Source organism: Lissotriton helveticus, chromosome 7 (assembly GCF_964261635.1).
Source record: "Lissotriton helveticus chromosome 7, aLisHel1.1, whole genome shotgun sequence".
Classification (NCBI taxonomy): domain Eukaryota; kingdom Metazoa; phylum Chordata; class Amphibia; order Caudata; family Salamandridae; genus Lissotriton; species Lissotriton helveticus.
The window spans coordinates 910,659,468-910,685,555 of record NC_136068.1 but is presented as its reverse complement, the minus strand read 5'-3'; the positions used below and the strand labels follow the sequence as shown (position 1 = coordinate 910,685,555).

Here is a 26,088-nt window from a genome sequence, read left to right as displayed (position 1 = left end):
TTGGCTACACAAATAGTGTCCCAAAGCTTGGCAACCAGAGATGAAAATAGTGGCATAGTTTGTCAGGTGTCCTTTAATCCCTATAGTTTGAATACATAGATTTTCATCTCTTCCTTGAATCTAGTTTCCTCCATGATAGATCTTAGATGGCCAGGCATCTAATTCCACATACTAGCGGCCCTGTCTGTGAAAAAGGAACCCCCCTCTCTGTTGTTTTTAAAAACGACAGACTGTGAGTAAACCAGCGTTACTGGAGCGCAGCGGCCTCCCTGGTCTATATTCCTTGAACCGCTCATTCAGGTAAGCCGGCCTGTTCTTATGATGGGCTTGATGTGTTAGTGTCAGGGCTTTGGACATGATACGCCTGAGGACCTATGTAGCTTTTCTCAAGCAGAGATACCGAAGCGTGCATGGTTAGTTTATAGAGTAGGCAAACTGCCGTTGTCTGCACTACTTGTAGATGCTGAACCAAATATTCTTGGAGACCTATGCACAAAACACTGACATAGTTCAACCTATAAAGATTCAACACCATGACCACAGTGACTTGGGCATCATGAGGCAGGAAGTTAAGACATTTCCTAAGCATTCACAGATCTAGAAGCATGGGTTTCACTTTAATTTGTTAGCCCTGAGCCATTTAAGCAATGCCTTCTACAAAATGCAAATGCTTCTTTGGTGCTCACTGAGTCCACATCACAAGTGAGCAAGAGCTGCGTATATGATCTTGATGGCAAAGAATTCAACCAGAAATGCCAATGTGGTCATATAAATGTTGTAAAGAGTAGGACTCATGGAGGAGACCTGAGGCACCCCCCCTTTCAACGATTTGGCCCTAGAGGCAAAAAGGCTTCATCCAGACTACATTCTCTCATCTCTCAAGAAAGGAGCCCAACCTGCCTAAGGCTGATCCCGTCATCACCAGGTATTCTCGCCTGTGCAGCAAGATGTTATAATCCACTGTATCAAATGTGGCTTACAGGTCCAACAGCACCAGAGCAACATTAAGTACAGAATCAAGACTGGTCTTGATGGATTCAGAGGTCTCAGTGCTGTGACGAACTCTAAAGCCTGTTTGGGATGGGTGTAACAACTTATTTTCAGCCAGAAAGGTGGTAAGCTGGTAGTTCACCACCTTTTCCAGAACGTTAGTGGCTTCCAGGCGCAGAGAGACTGATCTAAGGTTTGCTAGTGTTTGCTAGGGTTTCAGGGTCAGCATTTGCCTTTTTGAGCAGGGTAAAATTGTTTGCTCATTTCCAGTCAACAGGAAAAACGCTAAATTTGAGTGAGATGGCAAATAGCTCCTGGTAGACATGGGCAGTAGTATCCACGATACTCCTTAAGATGTGTAGGCACATAGGGTCGTCAAAAGACCCATGCCTGCAGTGTGCAATCTGTACCATCAGTTCTTCCATTGAGGGGGCACTGAAAGATTACGGCTTAGAGGCTGCTGTTGGTCCTTCTATATCTCCAGGCCCTGGCATGAGAATCAGATTATTTAAGCTCATTAAATTAGTCTGAATATTAACCCTGGCTTAGTTTGTGTAGTAGCTACGCGAAGTGGACTTCTCACTACGCACGATATGCGTAGCTAAGTGAACAGCGTAGTGCGGTTGGGGAAATGCTGTTCGCAATGATTGCACAGAGCCGGATGCTTGTCCACACTATGCAATCATTGCAAACGACATCATGCACAGTGCGAGCAGTCGTTTTCTGCCGCTCGAGTAGATTTGTACTTGAGCAGCAGCTTTCTCAACGCGGACTGGTAGTTTCTCATCGCGAGCGGTCACGAGCATACGCGATCACTCACAATGAGAAACCTGACCTTCCTGCCTTGAGAACCTGCCCGTGAGTTTTATTTGCCACGCTTGCGAGCGGCAACTTGTTATTGCCGATCGCGAATGAGGAAAAAGTCTCACCGGGATGTTGATTTTGCTCATTCGCGGTTTCTAACTTGACGTTGAGGACCACGAGCGAGCAAAATAAGCCTGCTACGCTACGCGTTTTTTCACTGTGCTACGTGCAATTCCCGTAGCGTCTAGTTGCTCAAACTAAGCACACTCCACGAGCATAGCGTAGTTTTCCACCCAGGTCTACTGAATATTAGAGATCTCGAGCATAGGACTTGATGGCTCTCTGTTGGAGGGGTCGTGGTTTATAAAGCTAGAGACAATTTTAAAGATCTCCTTCCCGTTATTATCTGCCTCTTTGATACATTGGGAATAGAAAGAGCTATGCACCCCTTTGGAGTTCTAATACAATATATTTGTAAAAAGAAAAATCCCACTTTTCAAGATGGACTATCTGATTAATCTTGTTTTATAATTTACTTAAAGTGAAGAGTTTTTTGGAGCATGTCCATCTAAGTAGTGTGGTTAAAATCTACCTACTCCTGGTAGCCTCCTATCTTATCCATTAAGGCTATCAGATTTATGGGTTGTGTTGATGCAATGGTGACAACCATTTTAATGACTTTCTTTTGCTCCACTGGGAACATCTATGTCTTCATCCCGGGACTTATGATAGGAGAAAACTGTAGATTTTTCATCATAAACGCGACATTTTATGACAATTTTACTATTCTTGATCTTGTGAATCGAGATTTGGAATTTGCTACGATTAATGCATCTTTTGCAACGCTAGGTGCACAACAGCCCATGTGAGTCAGACCCTACATATCAAATGATATCCAGTAAAGTGTGAAGAATAGATATGTTCTGTGACCTTCTAATTGTGCAAGTAGACATTGCTAAAGCAGTGTCTGGGGACAGGTCAGAAAAAGGCAATACTATTGAAGCAAACATCCATCCGATTAGAGCTCAGTAGGGTTTTACAAAAATGTTATATGTGTGTTGCTCTCTTAACTGCACTTGCAAACTTATTTATATTTGTATGAAAGATGTTGAAGTACTTCAAACATAGTGTATTTTCATGATGAGGGTCTGATATAGAGGACTTTGATTAAAACATATTTTCTGCTAATTAAGAAATTCAAAATAGTTTCTAATCATTTTGTTATTTTGCTAACCATACGCATGCAAAATCTCAATACAGCATTTACACTTAACTCAAACCACATGCATGCCATGGAAGTGATGACAAGTGATGTCAATAGCAGTTTGTTCTTGCAAATGCATGGAATCTTCGTGGCCAACTCTATTAACCATCTTAACGGTAACAAATGCTCCAACTTGGTGTGTGTGTGATGATTACAATGTTTTTTGCCTACGTGTTAATCGTGTTTTAGGAGTATGGAAAGTTTTTCTAGGATTTTGAATGATACTGATTCATTATCTGAAAGGGGGCATGTTTTAAGCATCTAGTACTGAATCAGTATCATATGTATCAATGTTTGGTGACCGAAATTGGATTGCAAAACATTGAAAATTTACTGGCACTTCAAAGGAGGTAGTAATGTGGTATAGTTGTTTGGGAATGGGACTAGAATTCCACTAAGGCAGTGATTGTTAACCTTTTGACTTCTGCGGACGCCCAATCAATCACTACTGAAACCGGGGACCCCACATAAACAATCTACACTTTGAACCCCAAAATAATACATCAACATTCAGAATTAGTATTTTGTTGTATTATTTGGGGGTTCAAAGTGTAGAAAATTCTATCCGGCCTATGGCCAAATCCTGTTCAGAGATCGGAGAAAGGATCTCTGAAGCCGAAAATAGAATTTCTACTCTTGAAGACGAGATGACTGTGCAGAAAGCATCCACAGATGCACTGATGACGCAGAAGAGAGATATTTCCAGGAAGCGCGAGGACATGGAAAATCGCCTCCGACGCAAAAATTTAAGAATTCTTGGTGTGCCTGACAGGGTTGAGGGCTCAGACCCCCGGAAGTATATTGTGAAACTTTTTACAGAAGCCTTTCCGGAAGTGACACAATTGATATAGATTACGGAGCTACAATGCACTCATCGGTTCCCTTTTACCTAAAGAATCAGGCGGGATCAAATCAATCAAATAAAAGACCTAGGGCCAGATGTAGGTAGGCTTTTACCGGTCGGTAACGGCCGAATTCGGCCGTTACCGACCGGTAAAAGGCATTTGAGATGTAGGGGGCAGAATCGGTAAATTTACCGTTCTGTAAATTTACCAATAGGTAATTTTACAGAATCTGTAAATATACCGGTCGGTAAATTTACTGACCGGTATATTTACAGATTCTGTAAAATCGATATGTAGGTGGGACTCTTATGAGTCCCACAAGGCCTTAGAAATCGGTATTTTACCATCAAATTCAATTTGATGGTAAAATACCGATTCAGGTGTGCATGCAAATGTGCGCATGCACACCTGTGCCATATGACAGGCAGACCTGCCCTTAGGGCAGGTATGCCTGCCATATGGCCCCCGAACCTTTTTTGGGGGTGCTAGAGGGTGTCAAAGTGACACCCCCTGCACCCTTGCCAAAAATCTGTATTTACCGATCGGTAAATACCGACCTGTAATGCCCCATTCATTCCTATGGGCTTCAAAGCCCATAGGAATGAATGGAGCATTACAGGTCGGTATTTACCGAATCGGTAAATACCGACTTTTACCGATTCGGTAAATAAACATCTGGATTTCCCTACATCTCCCCCCTTCATATTTACCGACTTTTAAATACCGAATCGGTAAAATTCGGTATTTAAGGGTCGGTAAATATGCTTTACCTACATCTAGCCCCTAGAGTTCTATTGATATGCCTATCAAACTTTCTATGCCATGCTAATGTGGAAAAAAGGTGGCTGTTCAGGCAGCTAATTAATTCTTTCAGGGCAAAGGCGCACAAGCATTTCTATTAAATCTAGCGAAACTAAAAATATTATAAGACAAGATGAGTTTTAGAACTTAAACCCTAGGGGAAGGATAGTATAAATTGCTGGCAATTTTGCTAATGCTTGTAGAAAACCAATGTTTTTCTTTAGCTAGTGTATTACCCTCACAGATCTAAGCTAAGCCGCACTCTAGATTTATGCGCCTAGTATATTCCCCCATAGATCATTGTTTTCTTTCTACTTTTTTTAAAATACAAAACGGTTAGGGGGGCTTGGTGAATTGGGAGGAAATGGGGATAGGTGCCATTACGAAGCTCTCCATCACTATAGATCGTTGGGTCTATCAGCCTCCATGCATTGGAGGACAGTGGGGGCTTCCGCTGGTAAAGGAGACAATCAAGGGGAGGAGGGGTGGGTTCAGGGGTTGGGGAGGGGGAGGGGGCTACCAAGGGGGTGGGGAAGGAAGGGTGACAATTGTAAGTAAGCCAAAGCTATTGTAGACCTAATAAAAGGAAAGGAGATGATGTTATGGGAGAGAGGAAGCGTTTTCTGTAGTGTTGAACCAGGTTAAAAAAATGACAGCTTTATCTGTATGAACGTTTAATGTGCGGAGACTCAATGAAAGGGTCAAACAGCAAAGTGTGGCATGAGAAATTAGAACTATGTCCCCATATGTGTATTGTCTCCAAGAGACACATGTTCCATGGAGTAACACACAATATACTAAAGGAGTTGGGTATGAGCTTTTGGTCTGTACTTCGCAGGGTACTACCGCCAGAGGTGTCGCTATTCTCGCTAAAAATAATAATATAAACAGTAATTAAAAGTCTAGCAGATAAGTATGGCCGTTGGGCTATGATTGAGTGTGTAGCTGCTAACGAGAAATTTACAAAATGCTCTGTATATGGATCTAATAATGATGAAACACAGATTATTGAATACCTGAATACAGAACTGGCTAATTGGGCAGCGCCCTTGATACTGATGGGGGATTTTAATATTCAATTGGAAGAAATGACGCAGGGGTTGGTGGGAGATAAATATTATGGCAGTAAACCTAAGGTCTATAAGGCTTTACAACAGCTTTGTTATGAACATGGCGTAGTTGATGTATGGCCTAGGTTGAAACATCCAGATCCAGGATATACACACTATTCTTGTCCACATCAAAAGTTAGCCTGATTAGATTACTTTTTTGTCACTAAAACCTATTTAGTAGATGCACATATACAGATTTTTCTCCAAGTGCTAGTTTCTTGTAACCAGCTCCTGGGCTATGCAACTGTGAGTTCTACCCTGCCAACCCAGTCCTGGACCCTTGGATGTGGCCCTGAAGATACTCTGCCAGCCCAACTGTGGACCCAGTAGACCCGGTGCATCTCCTCTGCTGACATGCTCTTCTGCTGCATGGACTTTTCCATGGCAAGGACTCCGCATTGCCACCGCTGCCCTCAGCCCCATCGGAGCTGCCACTGAGCAATGCATCCTTGTCACAGTCCCTGACACCGCAAGCCCCTTCTCGACAACATCCTCAACAACGACGCAGAAATTTGCATCACAAACGCCACTTCTTTTTCAGAACCAACCGGTGACCAACACATCCTCAACGCAGTACTTCGCCTTGCAGCTTCCTCACACCAATGTTGTGTGGTGCATTTCGAACCCGGACTTTGCATCACCTCGGCTGCACAATTCATCTTGAATGCGGGACCTCGCAGCACACTCCGCAACCAGGTTTTAAGCTACTCTTCTTCAGGGGGTTTAACTGGGGCTTGTAGCTGGCTCGCACTCCATCATGGTCGGCGTGAAATTATAACTTTGTGCCAGTTTTGTGTGATCAGATATCCAGAGTTGGAGCTTTGTGATTTTCAGTGCTATTTTCTCTTATTTTTTTAACTTGCATCTCTCCGGTCCAATGATTAAAATGTTGTCCCTTTGATCATGACTTATTAATTAAAATTAACTCTATGTTTCTAATTTGGTATGGAGTTCTTCTTGGGTTGTGTTTTACCGTTATTACTGTTTGAAGTGTTGCACAAATATTTTATACATTGCCTCTATGCCACTATGCCAAGCTACCAGAGGGTTGAACACAGGTTAATTTGGGGCTTTCTTTTGATTTCACCCTGAAGAGAATTGTGTTTGCTGCTTGAGTAGGGTTTCACTTCTCTCAACCAGCAACCCAATTTCTTAGATTACATTTATGATGTAGTCTGTGAATCTTTCCAAGTAATATTAAACATCACTTTTTATTGGAGTATAATATTTTGTGGATGTCTGAAACTCTGAGATGAAACAGTCATTTCGTGTTTTACTGTTAACAAGATAGATGTTTCCGAAATGTGGTCCTAAAATAAAACCACGGTTTAGTCCAAGAATTGGAAAAGTCCATACACATTTTACTTTATGATAACAACGTGCTCTTTTTGTAGCGCTTCAAACCACAATTCTTCCAGTTTAAAGCGCTGTTCATAAAAGGATCTGTCGTCCGCTTTAAAATTACTCAAGGGGCCCATCTTGGAAGAAAGAAAGACTGCGCTATGCTGACATTTGTTTTCCTGAAATACACTTTATCTAATGTTTCTGTGACAGCTTCAGTTCACTTTGTCACTTTCCACTCGATGCTTTTACCAATTCAAAATTATTTACAGGACATTCCTGCACAGCCCTACACTTTCCCATTGATGCGAAATGAATCCCACTACTGCAAGGCTGAAAGGTGTAATCGCATACTCTTGTTCATACCAATTAACCTTTTCATTTATGAAAGTGTTCTTTTATCTAAAAAAAAAGGACGATTAACATCATCGCTCTCGAAATACCCCTGTCTTATCCCAAATTATAAAAACATTTATAAAGTATGAATTCACAATGACTTCTTATGGCAGAGGCTGTCAATGATGTTATTGTCTGAGTGGAAGGTACCAATTATGTTATCATTGATGAGACAGCAGGTACAGATCCAATGAAGAGATTGTATTTTAGATTGCAAAATATATTTATTATAATTACCATACCTTTCCTTCAATGGTAGAAACAGGCTGGATAAATGCTGAATTATATCTAAAATAGTGTGTTGCAAGACAGAGCTATTTAGATTCAATTGTAAAGATAAGTGGCTTTATCAATGCTTGCCCAGGCTTTGTCTTGATACTACCTAAATGTTGTGTGCATGAGAGCTCGGATGTTTTTTGTTGCTCATTTCTCAATGGTTACAAAACAGTTCACTATTGCCTCGCATCATCACGCCTTTAATTAGCCGAAAATGGATAGTAAATTCCAATTCGTTCAGAGCAGAGACCGCACCCTATAACTTGTCCAGGGACCTCACACACCCTTAAGATGGTCCTGCATATTACATATCGCTTCGGTCATATATCAGCCACCCAGATGTACTAATGGAAGGAAAATGCAACAAGACATACATTTTCTCTTAACCATATTGAAAATGTGACATTTAGCATTTTCAGCTTTGAAGAGATTTCTGATTTTTAGTGTCATACATCCTGAATTTAAAAGGATCTAACAATGTTGGTACTTGTATGTACTGTGCTCGTTGCAAACGTGCTTTCTAGCCAGCGTTTGTTTGTGGAAAAGTTAGACTACATTTCCTTCAGGGTCGGAATGGGACAGAGAATCGGCACAGGCACTATGATTATTATGGCACCTATTAGTGAATTCGATAGCTAAAAAAAATGCACCATGTTTGCAAATTTGGTTAGTTTTTTAACTTTTAAAGACTCCTTATATACCGGGCCGGACTGGCCATAGCGGGCACCGGGCAATCCCCTGGTGCGCCGCACGGGTGGGGGTCGGTTTTGGGCCCCTAGGGACCGTTTTTGTTACCGGGCCGTCCCCAGAATGGGAGGGGGGTGTGGGGGCGGGGGTGGTATGGAGGTGGGGGCGACCGACCACTTTGCCAGGGCCGGTTGTGGTTCCCAGTCCGGCCCTGCTTATATAAGTGTTTTGCAAAGTATGAAAGACTGCAAGGATTTGAGCTTGCTGCAGGCAATGTTAGTTTTAATATCAGGAAAATCAAAAGTAGAAACCTGGCCTGCAACCCATAAAACACTCACAATCAGCCAAAGAAAGGCCCACACACTGACCTATTAGACCCACTGACCTATTAGACCAGACCATCGGGCACTGTCTGATTGCTTGTAGGCCAGTCCGACCCTGAATCATTGTGGCTGGCCTGCCAATTTCAAAGCTAGCAATTCCCCTTGCACCACTTGCCCCATACTCGCAAAACGATTTGGCATATGAACACTTAAAGCTGTATTCATAAAGCCAAACCTAAAATGTACAGCATGCCCATAAAATGTAGAAAACGACATTTAGAGCAGCTTCATACACAGTTAGAAAACGTAACCAGCTGATGGTTCACTTTTCGTCAGTTAGCGAGAGGCCGACATTCATAAAAAAACAAGAGATGGCAGGGCCAATTGGTCAAGCCTTGGGACTCTGGAGTGTTGTTAATTTGTTTTGCAGACATATGCACAATAAAAGAAAAAAAGAACTTGCTGCTACCTAAACATGGCGACCGTGTGCGTCCAATAAAAAAGTTACATTTGAAAAAAACATTTATATATATACTTATAATAGAATAGTACAGGTACTTCCTACCAGGCAGGTGCACTTCAAACAGTTATACAAACCCTAATAAAAAGCAATTTTGAATGCACATGTCACCAAAAGATGATTCTTATTGGCACAAAGAAAATGCACTATTGTTTTAGAATTACTGTAATACAAAGACATTGTTTAAGTACATAAGGGTGACTACTCAGAAAAATTAAAAAATAACAACAAATGGAAAGAAAAGCATTGGTAAAGGTAGATATTAGCTTACTGGCCCTAGGACTGGCATGCACTTCTTTTTTTATAGATTTGCACGTCATCAAGCAAACCCCATCACTCACAGTGTAAAAGAGCAAGAGCAAGTTGCTCAAACAGGCAGGGGCACTGTCCCATGCTGTATGCTACGGCGGGCTGAAGTTAAATATGAATGTTACTTGAAAAGATCGCTTAAGAGAGCAGAGCAAAGGCAAACCCCTATGTATGTATGTACATATGTATTACATAATTATGATTTTTTTAATTGCATGACACTGTTGAGATGGCTACATATCTTTACAGCAGACATAATAAAGGGCCATATCAATGAAGATACCATCTTAATATTGTATTCTTGGTTCCTTCCTTTTGTCTATGAAGTGAACAGAGGGCATGTCATTTCCTGCCAAAGAGACAGTTATTGGAGTGGCCGCATAAATACTGTACTTCTATTATGTGCTCTATGTTGTGTTGTTGCAAAGTGCTAAACAAGGAAATACAAATGACACATACAGGATAAAGTGACGTGAAGAATGAAAGTAAACTAAATAGCATCCAAGTCAGTTTCACTCGATAACTCCCTAATGGCCTATGTCAGAAACCATGTCATTAATTTGAAAGGAAGGCACTCCTGCCAACTAAACAAACCCACTCTGGGTAAATCAAAACACAATGCAGAGAGAACTTCTGCTCAATCACTTGTAGGTATGTCGCAAGCAAAAAGCAATACCCAGCCAATGCATCCTAAATTCAAGCAGTACCAAAAATTATAACGTAAACAACATAGCACAATAACATTCCCAAATTAATGGAGAGACATTTAATGAGCACACAATCACCATAATCATCAGAATAATTCAAAGGGAACAAAAGATTATGGACATTTACATTTTTAAGGCAAAAAACACACCCAGAAAAAAAAGTAATATAGAAAAACAACAGTTTGTAGTGGACCGAGACCTCGATGCAATATCATGCTAACCGTGTAGGAGCAGAGGTCAGATACACCAAGCGGATAGTCCTGGTCAAAGCTCTTACCTCAATCTAAGTCTTCAACTGCTGGGGAAGCTTATTCTGGTCAGTCTTCTAGACCTTTTCTTCTCTGGGCATACACCTCAGCACCTCTCTCTCTCCATCTAGGTCTCCTGTCCTCTTTAGTCATCTGAGCCATCTGGCAGTCAGAGGTCCTTCTGCTTTTTGTGTCATTGAAGTAGACTAACAGGAGGCCAACCACATGACCCTTGGTAAGCAGTTCCAGTTCCTGTCTGCCAGCAGGAATTTAAGATTTACTTGAGTCCTTGTGTAAATCCTCTTTTTTCAGCAAGACGAATAATGAAACACTCTTCTTCCAGCAGCCTTGTTTAGATTAAGTCTTCCTTTAACCATGAATGTTCTCAGGAGATGGTGATGGAGGTGGTAGATTATTCCTGTGCACTAACTAATGATTGAAATAACAATTTTCTCAGTCTCCGCACCTCCTTTTTAGGTTTTGCCTAGCCAATGCGTACGAAGTACGCATACGCTAGCAAAATCTTATGTTTTTCTCTGTGGGGTCGGGTATCCGCCCCCTCCTCCCATTGGCTAGCTCCATAAATGGAGGCTAGCCATTGGGAGAAGGCTCTGTCCGTCAATCTCGGACCAGATTCGGGGGCGTTCCCGAGAATTTTTCCCTTTTGGCTACGTCAGCCGAAAGCCTGTTCATGGGAACGCCCCTGAATCTGGTCTGGCATTGCCGGCACCCGCCCTCATTGCAGTTGCCTTTGCCGATCGTCCTTTGCCGGCAGTTGCCTTTGCAGATCGTCCTTTGTCGATTTTTTGGACCCCCCACCTCACTTGCGCCGAGGTGTCCAAGTAAAGAAAAAAACATTTGTGCACACAAGACCCAGCATTGTCCCTTTGTTTCCCACCGCGGCCCCCGAAGCCGAAGGAAGCAGCCGTCTGCCTCCAGGCAGGGCCGCGCTGGGATTGGCCCAGCCGGCCGAGCCTCCGCCGCGTCATCGGGAGGAGGAGGAGGAGTGGAGAGCAGAAAGCAGCCTGCATCGTTTGGTGACAACCTGTACTAATGTGTGCCTTTAATAATATTTAGAATGTGCTTTCATCTTAGGTCTGATAGAACCTTTGTACAGCGTGGATTCTTACTTTGTCAATTAACGTGGCTGGAGAGAGAAGGATCACGTTTCATCTGGTTTCGTTTAAGGTTTCTCTACCCGTTGGGGTTGCTTTATCACGACACAACCCTACTCTGAAGTTATACAACTGACTGATAGCTATTAGCCTAAAAAATGCGAGTGTGACTTTAATACTGTCTTTTCATTTGTTTTTGCAACCAGGTGCACAAACTTCCTGCAGACTGTGCTTGCACTAACCTAAGCCACCACAAACAGGTCAGGCGGAAGTGTTCGGTATAAACACAGCGCAGGTCAGGGATATTTTGTCACTGAATGCCCTGCCCTTTCCCACCTATGGCAGCGCGGTGACGCGCCTGGGGGGCGTGGTCGGGTGCTGGGGGCGGAACCTGGTGCACGGGGCACGGTGCAGGAGGGCGGTGACGCCAGGCATGGGGCGGGGTGGCGCGCGGCTGGGTTTCCAATGGCCTGAAGTTGGTGTGTGTCGGCAAGCTAGAATCTGAAGTCTGGTCATGGCGGAGGAAGACGGGGGCAGCTGGGAGACCCCCGCATTTTGCAGAGCCTCAGGGGCAAGATATGTGAGTGTGCCCGGGATGGGAGAGGGGTATCTTCGGCTGAGGTGCGGGATGGAGGCATTGTAGTAGTCCCAGCGCAAATGGGGAAGTGACGGGCCAGCGGGGGAACAATGTGCCCCGTGTCAGCGCCCCCATGTGCCGCCAATATTTGCTCACTCTTTCCTCCCCCAAAGGAGTGTAACGCGGCTCTCCGACCACCGGTGGGTGCTTCGGTGGAGGGACCGGGCAGAGGTGCAGCCAGGCACTGGGAGAAGGTGGGGGCACTTCCTGCCAGCGCCTGGCACAGCTCGCGCCCTCAAATGCAACTCCTAACAATTCCTTACTTTAGCACTGCCCCTTTACGACTGTCCCCCTTTCACAGGCGCGCCAGTATCGTGGTGTTAGTTCATTTTTTTATTATTAGTCTCTTTTGCATTCAATTTGACCGTTTTACCAATGCTGTTAACTTTTGGCTTACAGTTGATGTTCTCGTGCCACATTTGTGGAATTATACATTTAATACGTTCTCGTATTAGAGGGCTTGTTCCGTTTACCAGTCCGCGTTCTTTCCAGTCAGCTGCATCATGTCGTATTCACTCACTGCCCCCTCTTAATTGATCTGCCCTAAGAGCACAACTGACGTATGCATATTGGTACTAATTTGATAAAGTATACAAGCTGTGTGCACGCGAGGATGGCAGTGTCGCCTCATTCTATTAGATGTTTGGTGTACTGGTCCACCTCCATCATGGAGTACTTTCATTTCAATTTATGAGGGACTATTTTACAAGTAAGCAGTACACCCACTCATACAAAAGGAGTTTGAGGTTTACTTTCACAGGCAGGCTTTACAAACAAGTGTCTGTTCAGATTTCAGGTCATTCGAGTCTTATTGCTGTTCTGAATATGGGGAGGTTTTAGTTGATGTGTGGGTGTGTGTTGGGGGGCCTCTCTGTAGGTGTTTGTGGGTGTCATTTGCGAAAGATAAAGCTAGTGGCATTGCAAATGACAATGCCATTTATTTATGTTAAAAAAAAAACATAAATAAAAATAATGTCAAGAGCATTGTCAATAGCTCAAACTTTAACAAAGGCAACACCATTGCATTGTAAATGCTTGTTAAGAATGATCTCTTTGTCTTCCTGTAAACATTCCCAGTGGCCACAGTTTCAAAATGACTTACTTTAGCTCCGACACAACTTCCCTATTCAGTTGAGATGACCTGACAAGGGCAAACCTTGTTTTCCCTCTTACTCTGAGAGGAGGTAGTCCTAAAGCTGCCCTTTGGTCTGCCAACTGTTGTTTTTACACTTCCAGTTAGCTCATCCCTGCTAGCTGGTCAACAATTAGTGGCGACTTTTTTTCTGGTCCCAGAGGCAAACCATTATCATCTGAGTCAGAGTCGTCAACTCTCCCAGCCAAGGATGTGGATTCCAGCTCTGGAAGTGTGATAGGTGACAAAACTGTTTTTAAGACAGTTCCTGCTCAAGCCACATACAGTACATTTTTACAAAGTACATTTTCTGCTTAAATGATCAAAAATGTGATTTCACAATTAAGTCAGACTTTAAAAACTAAGCAGGAAATATCTTTGAAGCATTTTGTAGTCCTTTCGTAAACTAAGGTGGAAAATACAGATTTTAATCCCACCTAGGTCAACAAAATCTTGCCTGATCTACACAGTCAAGTAGCTTGAGGGTTTTATTTTGTATGGGCACACTGACTCAATATGCCGTGTTCCATATTTTTTCTAAATTAGCACTCTCCAGCGCGGCCATACACAGCACTCTTTAAAGGCTGTGAGAGGTTTGTTTTTTGGCTTAGGAGAGTGAAACTCTACTCAAGCAACAACCACAACCCTTGTCAGTGTGCAACACAAACAGCCACTAGATTAACATGTGCTGAACCTCTGGCAACTTGGTGCAAATCAATCAATCTTAACTTAGAGGCAATGTATAAAGTATTTATGGAGCACACAACCAGTATCAAAGTAAAACAACACAAGAAAATCTCACACCAATATTGAAAAATCAAGTAAAATTAAAAAAGTATCAGGCAACAAAACAGCAAAAACTCAATCAGTAGAACTGGAGATATGCATTGGATAAATGTAGAGTCACAAAATGCAAAGCATAAACTAAGGGTATCTGGTCACGATAGACTGGTAGAAAGTTGCAAGTTCAGGCCAACAGCAATGGAGTGCAGGCCAGCCACAGGACCAGGTTTGGACGCTGAGCATTGTGCCATATGTCTTTGCGCATTGTTGCTTTGCGAGGCTTAACGTAATCCAGCGTAGGTTCTGATGGACCTATGAGGCACAGCTTTTCTGGGTTTTGCATCGCTGTGCATTGGATCTAATGAACTGTAAGGTAAGGCTCTGTGGGTCTATGCATCACTCATCATTGGTTCCAATGAAACTTCCAGCTGTGCTGTGAGGCTTTACAGGGCCTTGTGCCACTCTACATTTGTTCCCATGAAGCCTGCAGCTGTGCAGTGAGACTTTGTGAAGCTTTGCATCACATTTGGTGGGATCTTCAGTTAGGCCGGGAGGAGCTTTGTCTGATGCCAGCTAAGGACCCAGGACCTTGGGAAGCAGTACTTGGGGACCAGGAACTCACTCCAGTAGAGTCCCGCAGAGCTCAGACAGGATCAGTGCAGCAAGTCAGCTGGGTAGTTCAGGGAGGCCTCTGGAGCTTGCTGTGTCCCTGTAGCTCAGAACAGGTCAGTCAGTTGACCATTTGAGTCACTGAGGTAGCCTTTGATAAAAGGAGCAGATTCAGTCTTCCTTCGTAGACAGCAGGGCAGGCAACAGGCAACAGGGCAGTCTTTCTCCTGTGGTAACCATAGGTCCAGGATTGTACTGAGGAGCGGGTCTTAGTACCCTAGTTTTATACCTGGTGCCCATTTGGAAGTGGAAGGAACTTCCAGACTTTTCCCCTACATCTGTTTTGGAATTTCCTTCCATTCCCTACTCTGACTCCTAGAGGTTTGGGGTTACCTTAGACTTAAACAAAGTTATTTCTGAGTGTGCTGGGGCAGTGCCTTTGAAGTTCAATTGTGGTAGGTGACTGCTTCGCCCCTCCATCTACCGAGGTAGGCCCATCCTGCCAACCCTCAGTCTCCCCCTTTGTGATACTGACTAGGATGAACACACCAAGGCCAAGTACCAACTACACCTAGGTATGTGACTAGGATACAGGCAAAAGTGGGTTACAGCAAGAAATTGCCAGCTTTCTAAAAAAATGGCATTATCGGAGTTGTGATTTAAAGTCTGACTTTGCCATTAAAGAGGCTTGTAAATTACAATTCATAAGATACCATACTTGACTTCCCATCTGTTGCCAATCAAAAGTTATCACTTATTAACTGTAATAAGGAAACACAAGTTGATCATATGGGAGAGATAGGCCTTGCAGTAGTAAAAAAAATGTAAGGAGTTTTCCACTAGAGGACATGTGACACTTAAAAGTAAGTGAATGTCTAACTTTTAAATTACATAGCACCTTGCCCTATGGCTGTTTAGTGCCTATCCTAGGGGTGACATATGCATTAAAAAGTAAGGTTTAGGCCTGGCAAGAGGTTTATTTTGGCATGTGAGATGACAATTTACAACTGCACACAGGGTGCTAATTGGCAGGCCTGGGACAGGTTTGAAAGGGTTATGTATGTGGGTGGCACAATGAGTGCTGCACGTTCACTAGTTGCATTTCACTTACAGGCCCTGGGGACATCCAGTACCACTCTACTAAAGACTTATAAGTAAACTAAATGTGTCAAATGGGTGTAAGCCAATTTTACAATGTTTAAAGGAGTAATCAAAAACACTTTACAGAGTCCTAATGCCAAAATAAACAAATTCAGCTAAATAGCAGAAGTGAATGTAAATGTTTGAGCAAAACCACTGCAAGGATGTCAGGTGACTTATGAATATATAAAATAGGTTTTTCTTACCTGGCAAAGTCACTGCTCCTTGTCATAAGCCACTGCAGCACATTTAAATTGCAGCTTAAACGGAGCACAATGGTGCTCACAGAAGACATATATTTTGTCACACGTGTGTGGTGTAAATATAAGCTGCAGCCTGTATGCAGCATTTACCTGCCATAGGTTTACAGCGTACTTTATGTAATATTTGCATCGGAGTACTAGGGAAGTTAAACAGGGCCAAATAGGGAGCCCCAATGTATAGCACATATTTTAGAGGGAAAGCACAAACACTTTACTATTATTGAGAAGTGCAAAAGTGTACAGAGTCATAAAGCCATGTAAAATAATATTCAGAAAATATGGGAAATTTGGAGAGAACTTGTAGATAAGAGAGATTTGCTGCAGCTTGCAATAAAAAAGCAAAGAAAACAACATTTTAATATATAGCAAAATTCACCCTTGTTTTCTTCATCATTAGCAAGATATGGTATAAAACTGGATTCCAGTATATTTGTGGTAATTTTGAAACTTTAACTCAAGCAGCTTCTTTTTTTTCCTACATAAATCCCAGTAAATCTCCCCTTATATGAAACAATACTCTAATTTTAAGATTATTAGCCTTCACAAAATTCTGTTAAACACAATCAGGCCGTCATAAGACTTCCTGTCAGCAAAGGTATTGTTAGACCTGTCAGCCTTATGGTGGTCTTCTCTCAAAACCTTTTGCCTTTGCTCCTCCTTTTTTTGCTGATCTCTTTTTTGCTGGCCTTAGGACTCTGTGCAGTTTACCTCTACTAACCAGTACTAGAGTGCATGTGCTCTCTTACCTAAACATGGTAGAATTGGCTTGTACTCAAATGGCACATTAAATTTACTCGTAAGTCCCTAGTAATGTGGCATCCCCTATATCTAGGGCCCGTCAATTGAGTGCTACTAGTGGGCCTGCATCACCGATTGAGCCACCCACTTGAGTTGCCTTGTAAAATGTCTCAGGCCTGCCATTGCAGCCTGGGTGTCTAGAGTATAAAACTGCCATTTCATCCTGGCAAAATAAACCTTTTGCAAGGCCTAAACCTTCCTTTTTAATACGCATAAGTCTATCCTACTGTAGGCCCTAAATACCCTGAAAATGTATTTTTAAGTTTTACACGGCTTGGAAGTGAAAAACTCCTCAATTAAATTTTCAGTACTTCAAGGCCTATCTCTCCATTAGATTAACCTTTGGTTCACTTATTACATTTAATAATTGGTGACTTTTATTAGAAGCATTTTGACAGTTCGATTTTGGTGTCTAAAGGATTGCAATTAAACATCATCTTTAATGGCAAATTCTGATTTTAAGTCACATTTCAGAAAATGCCACTTTTAGAACGTTGGCATTTTCTTGTCCTACCCATGTTGTGCCTGTAGCCTGTCCCTGGGTCACATAACTGGCAGTTGGTCTATTGTGTATTTCTCCCAGACAGTGATTCAAAGGGCCATTGGTGTTGGCAGGATGGGCTACCTGTGCCACCACACCACACTTGTTCATCAAAAAGGCTCTGCCTGAGCACGCTCACAATGCGTTTGAAACTACTCTACAATCAGAGGTCAAATCAGGGATGTAGGAAATTTCAAACAACTCTGGTGGTGGGAACCTCCAAAACCTTCTCCTACATCAAAGTGGACACCAGGTATAAATATTGGACCCTGAGACCCCACTATTCAGTGCACATCTGGACCTATGGAAGACCTAAGAGGGAGGAGTGCTGTGCTACCTTCCCGCAAAAAGGACTGCCATTCTGCTGCCCTGCTGTGCTTCCCTGCTGCCCTAATACCCTCCTGCCTGAGCTGAGCCATAAGGACTGGACCACCAGAGTGACTCTAAGGGCTAGTTGGTTGGCCTCTTTGATCGGAAGCTTCAGGAACAGAACAAGTATCCTCCATCGTGAACCCAACACCTGGACTCTGCCAGCTGTGAGTCCTATCCTTCTAAGTGGTGCCAGCCCAATCCTAGACTCTTGGAAGTAGGTGTGAATATGCTTTGCAAACTCAACTGAGTTCCCAGCAGAACTGATGCGTTGCCACACATTGCATCCCAGAAACTCTGCATCAAAAACATTGTGTGGCACATCGCCTCACCATGCGATGCAGTCCTGACCCAGGACTTCACATTGCAACACACAGCCTCACCAGAACCACTGCTGAGAGATGTATCCTGGATGCAGGTCTGTGTTTCACAAACCCTCATCTACAGTATCCTCATTGATGATGCAGGACTCTACAGCGTTGTCTTGCAGCTCCCTTAATCCAATGCTGTGTGACACATCTCCACTTCAGGACCTCTCATCAATCTGGCTTCATGGTGCATTCTTGACACAGAACCTCACAACACTGTAGCCAGCCCGTGCTCCATTGCAGTCTGCTGAAACGTATGACCAGATATACAAATTTGTACCTTTGTGTTTTTTGGCACTATTTTCACTTAAATCTTGAAAATGTGCATATTTCTGGCTCCATTGATTGGAATGTTGCCATTTTGGTTTTAAATTATCTTTTAGATTTTATTCTATTTCTCTAAATTGGTGTGGGATGTTTCTTGTGTTCTGTTTCACTTTATTATTGTGGGAATTACTCCAGAAATACTTTACACATTGCATGTAATTTAAGCCTCAATGCTCTGTGCCAAGCTAGCAGAGGGTTGAGGAACGGGTAATTTAGGGTTTGCTTGTGACTTCTTTCTAAAAATTAATTCTGATGGCTACTTGAGTAGGACCGCCCCTCAACCAGTCACTCAATCTTCTACGGGTATGTAATGCACAACACAGTAACTTATATTGGCACAAGATTCTCTGCTGGTAAGTTCTCTCTCTTTGAAAGCGAATCATTCTGCCTGTGAGTAATTAGAGTTGCTCTGAATGGATATGGTAGCCGGAGAGATGATAACCCACATGTAAAAAAACTATGGGGATGTGGAGGAGATGTGTCAGCAGCAGACTCGACTACGGAAACGCCCTCTACGCCAGAGCCCCGACCAAGCTCATCAACAGACTGCAAAGAATCCAGAATGCCTAGGCACACCTGATCCTCGATGTCCTGCGCCGCGACCACATCATCCCCACCTGAGGAACCTGCACTGGCTCCCCGTCGACAAAAGAATCTCCTTCAAGCTCCTGATCCACCCACACAAGGCACTCCACAAGACCGGCAAAGCCTATCTCAACAGTCGACTCTCCTTCTACGTACCCAACAGGAATCTCTGCTCTGCAGACCTCTCCCTTGCCACTGTCCAACGCATCCGTAGAACCACAGCTAGAGGAAGATCCTTCTCCCTGCGCGCCGCCAAGACCTGGAACACCCTCCCCCTCAACCTACGACAAACCGAAGACCTTCTAACCTTCAGGAGACGACTCAAGACCTGGCTGTTCGATCAGTAGCAACAGCAACCCTCCCCCCCCCCATTCCCCACCCTCTGCACCTTGAAACCCTTGCGGGTAAGTAGTGCGCTTTACAAATTATTTGATTGATTGATTGATTGATTGATTAGAAGATTCAGTTGCCAATGTGGAAATTGGAATGACCAGGTTCCTGTCCCAGTGTTGGCTCAACAGCCTGCAATCCTAAAACAATATTGCTTATGTTCAAAACACCAATGCAATTATTTGACTAAAATACATTTCAAACAAAATGATGTTTGGCTTACATTGAGACCTTTCATAGAATTACAGAAGAACCTCCATCAAATGTTTGTCACGGTGTGATGTACAATCTGAAAGGGAATTAAAAAGTTGTGTGGAAAATATGTTCAATATTTGAACTCATAAGTGCAAAAGGATACTCACATATATTTGAATGTCGTACTCACTATTCTTTATCACTGCAAGATTGAGGATATTTTGAAAGGAACCCATCGATCATCTAGGAACGATAATGCATGTTACATTTTTTTCCTCCAATTCCAGTACTGAGGTGAGGTGTAACATATTTTTTTCTTCTTAAAATAAAAGTCTGGTGAGATAGCTAAAGATGTCTCAAAGGCCAGATCTAAAAATATACTTCATTATACATAACTAGCCATCGACAACTCTGGAGTACGAAATCGGTGTACTCGATCATTAAGTTAGAATCCATTTTTAGAAATTAAACTGTGAACTCCAAATGTGGTTCTGCAAAACAATCCTTCTTCATGAGTTCCCCTTCTTTGATCATTGGTTTATGAGAAAAATACTCTCTTTGATTTTGTTTATTTTTCTGATTTTGCATTTATAATGTAATAGTTGAAATGCCTGCTTTGAATAAATGTACCAATGAATGGACCTCGTTTCTTACTAAGGGTAACACTTTACTGTTGACCTACAATTTTCAGTTCACGTTCAGGCAAAGACAGGGCCTTTTGCATTACCGAAGGGACGCCTGCAGCCTGCCCCTGCTGCAGTTAAACACCAGTGATAATCTCGCTCCCGAAATGGGTTCTGTGCCTGAAAATCTCTATAAACCAAGATTAAGTAGATTTTAGATTTACCACTGGCAGGATTGCTTTGAGATTAACGTTTAATAATGTTTTTTCCATAATTCCGTTCTGTCGTTTTAGCTTCGGACAAATCGCAGCAGAGGAGCCGAAAGACAACACAACTGTGTTCACCAGGATTCTCGACCGCCTTCTCGATGGCTATGACAACCGCCTGCGACCTGGGCTCGGAGGTGTGTGTATATTACAGGCTCATAAAATGTGTAACATACTGGGAAATCCAATGTTTTCGCGTTTGTTGAAGAAGGGCACACTTCATTCAAGGGACTTCACATGTTCTCTGGTCTCTGTACTTTTTTCACATACCTCTCGTGTTCTTTGCTTTATCTCTGTCACCTGTCAGTCTCTTCAGTTGTCGGTGTGTTCTTATTGGCTTTCATCTCCCATTCTTTTCTCTCACTTTCCCTCTTCTATTTCCAGCTATAACACCCACCAAAGATCTTTGAACATTTTCCCCTTATTCAGAGAGTAATATGCAGCCTACTGAGAAAGGCGAAATATAAAGCAAGCATTTCCAATTTTCCTTATTCGCTTGTTTTTCTCCTATCCGAAAACACACATTTTCTGTGACTCCTCTATTGTAGAAGCAGTTGTCAAGAAATGATTAGACCAAATGTGGATCTTTTTATAACTAAGGCCGACAGCACATCTTTTGTTTTTAACTTGAAATCTTTTTGCTGGTATAAAATGTGATTATTTGCCCAATCTTGTTTTCTTGTTGGCATTTCCTCTTAAATGGGATATTACATCATCTCTTTTACCTTGATTCTACTATTATTTCATTACTAGGCTCTATATAGCCTCTTTGACTTTTGTTTTATTTCATTGTGTTAGCAATTTCATTGCATTTACCCGTTTGTTTTCTTTCACCTTTTGTCCCCATCAGCCGCGGCCTATGGAGGGAGTTACGGTGGGGCAGGGAGGCGGGGAGGGGAAGGGGCAGGTTGGAGGGTGCTAAAAACTGGCATATGGATAATTGCAGGTAAGTACACAATTTAAATATTAAAACGAAATTCGTAGCGCGCACAGCAGCGCATTTTGCGAGGCAGTGCGCGCTACGAAATTCATTTTATTAATTAAATTGTGTACTTACCTGCAATTATCCATATGCCGGTTTTTTGCACCCTCCACCCTGCAACTCCCCCTCCCCGCCTCCCTGCCCCACCGTAACTTCCTCCACGGGCCGCGGCTGGTCCCCATCCCTCTTCGCCACTATAGCCCCGTTACTTCTCCCTACCCTTACATCTGGCTGAACCTTGGGGCATATTATCAAGGACCAGTGTTAAAATTATCGCTGTTTTATCGGCAGGAAACTGCCGATAAAACGGCGATAATGGGCTTGATAATACGCCCTTGTTAGAAGCCCAGGTTAACATCAGGGCGTATTATCAAGCCCATTATCGCCGTTTTATCAGCAGTTTCTTGCCGATAAAACAACGATAATTTTAACACCGGTCCTTGATAATATGCCCCTTAGCCTTCCTCCTGTCCGCCTGCCTCTCTGTTTGTGCTACTCCAATTCTTCAGTTAATGCCCGATTTTCCACATACTACTTGACAATATTCGTCCTATCCAAAGTCACATGGTGAGTATGACCAAGAGTACAAGCCATCTTCTAATTAATTCGTTTTGAGCACATCAAATTTGATTCTTTATTTTCTGTGGCCCAATCGTTTATTGTTTATTGGTATATCTCTTCAACTTTGCTGTCACTCAATATTTCTATTAGCCTATCACCCAAGACGTGATTCAAACTTTGTACGTCAACTTGTCAATGAACTTTCCTCCCCATCCACTAGAGCACTGATGGGCACTGGAGATTTGATTGCCCAGCTGATGATTGTCAAACTACACTGCACACAATGTAATCTCCTGCTTACATTGGTTTGAGCGTAAACATTACGGGCTAATTAATTACACAAAAGCATTTATTGTTATGTATAGTAATGCTTCTGTAATACTACTTTAAGTACTCATAGAGGCAATTCACAAGGGTGCAGCGTAAATCAAGACCTAAACCTATTTTGTCTCTATGTGAAGAGTTCTCCATTAACTCTGCAAAGAGCTGCACACAGGCAGATGTTTGTTTTAGGTTTAAATTTGGGAGTGACAAGGAATGTCTGAAAATGGAAAATACCTATGACAAAGTGGGAGGAAGAAAGATAAAACTAAGTTGGGGCACAAGAAAGAATATACTAATATAAAAATACTTACAAATAGTAAGTCAGTTGCAAGAAACCAAAGTAACCCCTACATCTAGTCAGCGAACCTTGGAGAAAATCACATACAGCACATGACCAGACATTGGAACTTTAGGGGAATTAAAAAGGAACCACTACCAAAATAAAATCCTACACCTAAATAAAATACAACACCTAAAAAAATACAATGCAAAGAATAAAATAATCACAAAATGTTATACGCATTACATTGTACAAATGCCTCAAAAAAGAAAAGAAAACAAATATCATGAATGTGAAAAATCGTCATATAATTGTGTACATTGCAAACACCCATGTACACCACATTATAGAAATGTTAAGAAAATAACAATGTTAGTATAAAACATCACTAAACTGAAAAAGTGCACGTATCTATACAAATCATATGAATACAAATGTAAACAGAACAGATGCACATACATAGAAAATTGTTAATGAGAAACATAATTCATCTCACAACTTACACTAGTATACATACTAGTTTCGTAAACATTAATTGGAAAGCAACGTAACTGTAGCTAAGGCCTGGCATAACAAGGCCTCATATAGCAAGGGAAAGAAGGCAGAGCCCCAGAGGTGTGGACTGTGTTTAAGAAATACATTATTAATGTGTGTTAGGTACGTAATATTTTCCTCTGGTGATATTTGTATTTCTAATTTTTTCAATTTGTAATTTTAAATAGCATATATAGAGTTCTCCTCTTTTGATAGGGAGAACTACATTTGGCAGATTTAGACGTAACTTATTGCGGTTCAGTCAGTAGCTGCCCATGGTGGGAGTGCTGCCGGGCACTGACGTGGGGAGGGGCAGGGTGTGGGGTAGTAAACTACGTATTACGGCCGATTAGAGGTAAGTAAACATATAAATAAATAAAACTAATTTCATTGCACATGCTGCATTGCACTTGGTGATGCAGCGCGCGCAGCAAAATTCGTCTTATTTATATGTTTACTTACCGCTAAATGGCCGTAATCCGTAGTTTACTACTCCCCAGCCTGCCTCTCCCCCTCCCCACATCAACACCCGGTAGCACTTCCACCACAGGCCGCTACTGGGTTCAGTTACTAGTAGTACTTTCTCCCTCCCCCAATGCAAAAACAAAATGCAAGGTTCACCTTGCATTTTGCAAGGTTCACCCCTCTCTCTCCCCCTCTGATCCAATGAACATGCGAAAGTCTTCATTTACCATTTGTTGCATAGATCAGACAGATTTCAGCTCAATTCGTCGTTAATATGGAGATGCCTGCTGAATTTTGGGGTGTTTCTGAGGACAGCCGTGAGCCCTGTACACGCCAACTCCAGGCCAATGCAAAGATCCATCCCCCTCTTCCCCACCGCCAAAGAAGGGGAGCATGGCCTTCCACTCTTTCACTATGAATATTCAGAAGAATTTATCAGAAGCAGCAGAGAAAGCATGAGGTAGCATATCTGGAAACACGCGATTGCAGAAAGATGGGTTCAGTCATGTGGCTGACCAGAATCCAAATACATAGTTTAACATCATCCTTTTTTATCACCAGGAGGCAGTGCAGTCCTGAAAGATGAGGATAGGCTCTTTATATTAAAGCATAAAGATGAAATTGCCAGCACTGTTTTGAATATTCTTTATTTGAGCCAATACATATGTAGTATTTCCGAATTCTACTCTGTATAATCAAGAAAGGTTTTTTTGCCTATTGAAAGATACGCGACGTCCGTCGTTTACAACAAAAATGAAAAAATAGAAACTGCCACTTGTTCGCCCGTTATAAGAAAAGAAGATATCGAAAACATATGTGCCGGCCCCCAAATATGGCGTTTCAGCTCACCTACATGTTTGATTAAAGACATCGATACCACCTATAGGTGTTGGATTAGAGCATTTGAACCTATTCCGAGCAAGCATCTTGACCACAGACTGGGTCTGATTACCATATGAACCTATTTTAAAGCATCTCTGGAAACGGTAATCATGTAGAAAACTAGTGCACTATCGGCGCTAATTCGATTGAGGAAAATAGATGTGGGCCTCTAAAACAATTTACCTCTATCAACATACCAATGCTACATAAGTTTGTTGTCCTGTACAGTATACACGCGAATGACGGTCACCTGATGAAGGCAGAATGCCGAAACGCGCGTAGTGTCAAAACTCTCCGCTTTTGCCTACCATTATAGACTATCGACCGATTTGTCTCTTTGGTTTTTCGTGATATATGTTTATGTTTTCATGTTTTTCTTTCTATGTGTATACCTCTAGAAAATGTAATATACAATTTTGTATTATAAACATCTATTTATAAAGTCTATATAGGACAACTAAAAGAATTAGGTAATCAATGATATGAAATAAAAAGATTTTTTGTATATCAAACTATATATCTCTCTGCTATTATATACATAGAGAATTGTGTGATTGTTGTAGCTATATATGTCAATATATGAGTGAGAGGTTTTGGCATTTAATTATCTGTTTGCTATAAGTCTTTTTCAAAACTGTATTTCCGACATGTTGCTGTAATCTAATTTAGATGTGATTGCTTCAGCAAGTGATTTGCAGCAAATGATGAAATGTAGGCATTGGACTCCTGCAGGGTCATCCACAAACCTTTTGCCTTTATTCTCCCATTTTTTGCCACTCTCGTTTATGTTGACCACTGTGCACTTTACCACTGCTAAACAATGATAACGTGCTTATACTCTCTCCCTTAAAGGTGGTAAAATTGGCTTATCCCCATTGACACATTTATTTACTTGTAAATCCCTACTAAATGTGTTACTACCTGTACCCAGGGCCTGTAAATTAAATGCTACTAGTAGGACTGCTAACAACACGCTATGCGGCCAAATTAATGGTGGAAGGAGGCTTTGACATGTTCACAGGTAACTGAGAAAGAAGAGGGTCGAGGTCCTGAGTTTCCAATATAATAGGCGAAGGATTAAAACACACGCCTGAAGAAACAACGAGGTACAAGAGTAAAGAAGTTCCGAGTCGAGTCTGGCAAAACATTAAAAAAGACTCATTGCGTTATCTTGAACAAGACACAGCGATCTAATATAAGCCCCAGTTAAATTACGCCTTACCACATTGACAGATACACGGAAATGTGGATTATTAGAATGCCCTGATAAGAGCACACTAAGGCAGAAGTGTGTCT

The 26,088-nt window shown here is 42.2% G+C and overlaps 1 protein-coding gene across 1 annotated transcript in view; it reads left to right on the top strand.

The window, feature by feature from the left end:
* The window catches only part of GABRA1 (gamma-aminobutyric acid type A receptor subunit alpha1), a 516,827-nt gene that overhangs the window by 64,863 nt on the left and 425,876 nt on the right, over nucleotides 1–26,088 (top strand). Inside the window, exon 2 of the mRNA XM_078650719.1 lies at nucleotides 20,792–20,901. Coding sequence (XP_078506845.1) covers nucleotides 20,792–20,901 — 110 coding nt within the window. The remainder of the gene's footprint in view (nucleotides 1–20,791; nucleotides 20,902–26,088) is intronic.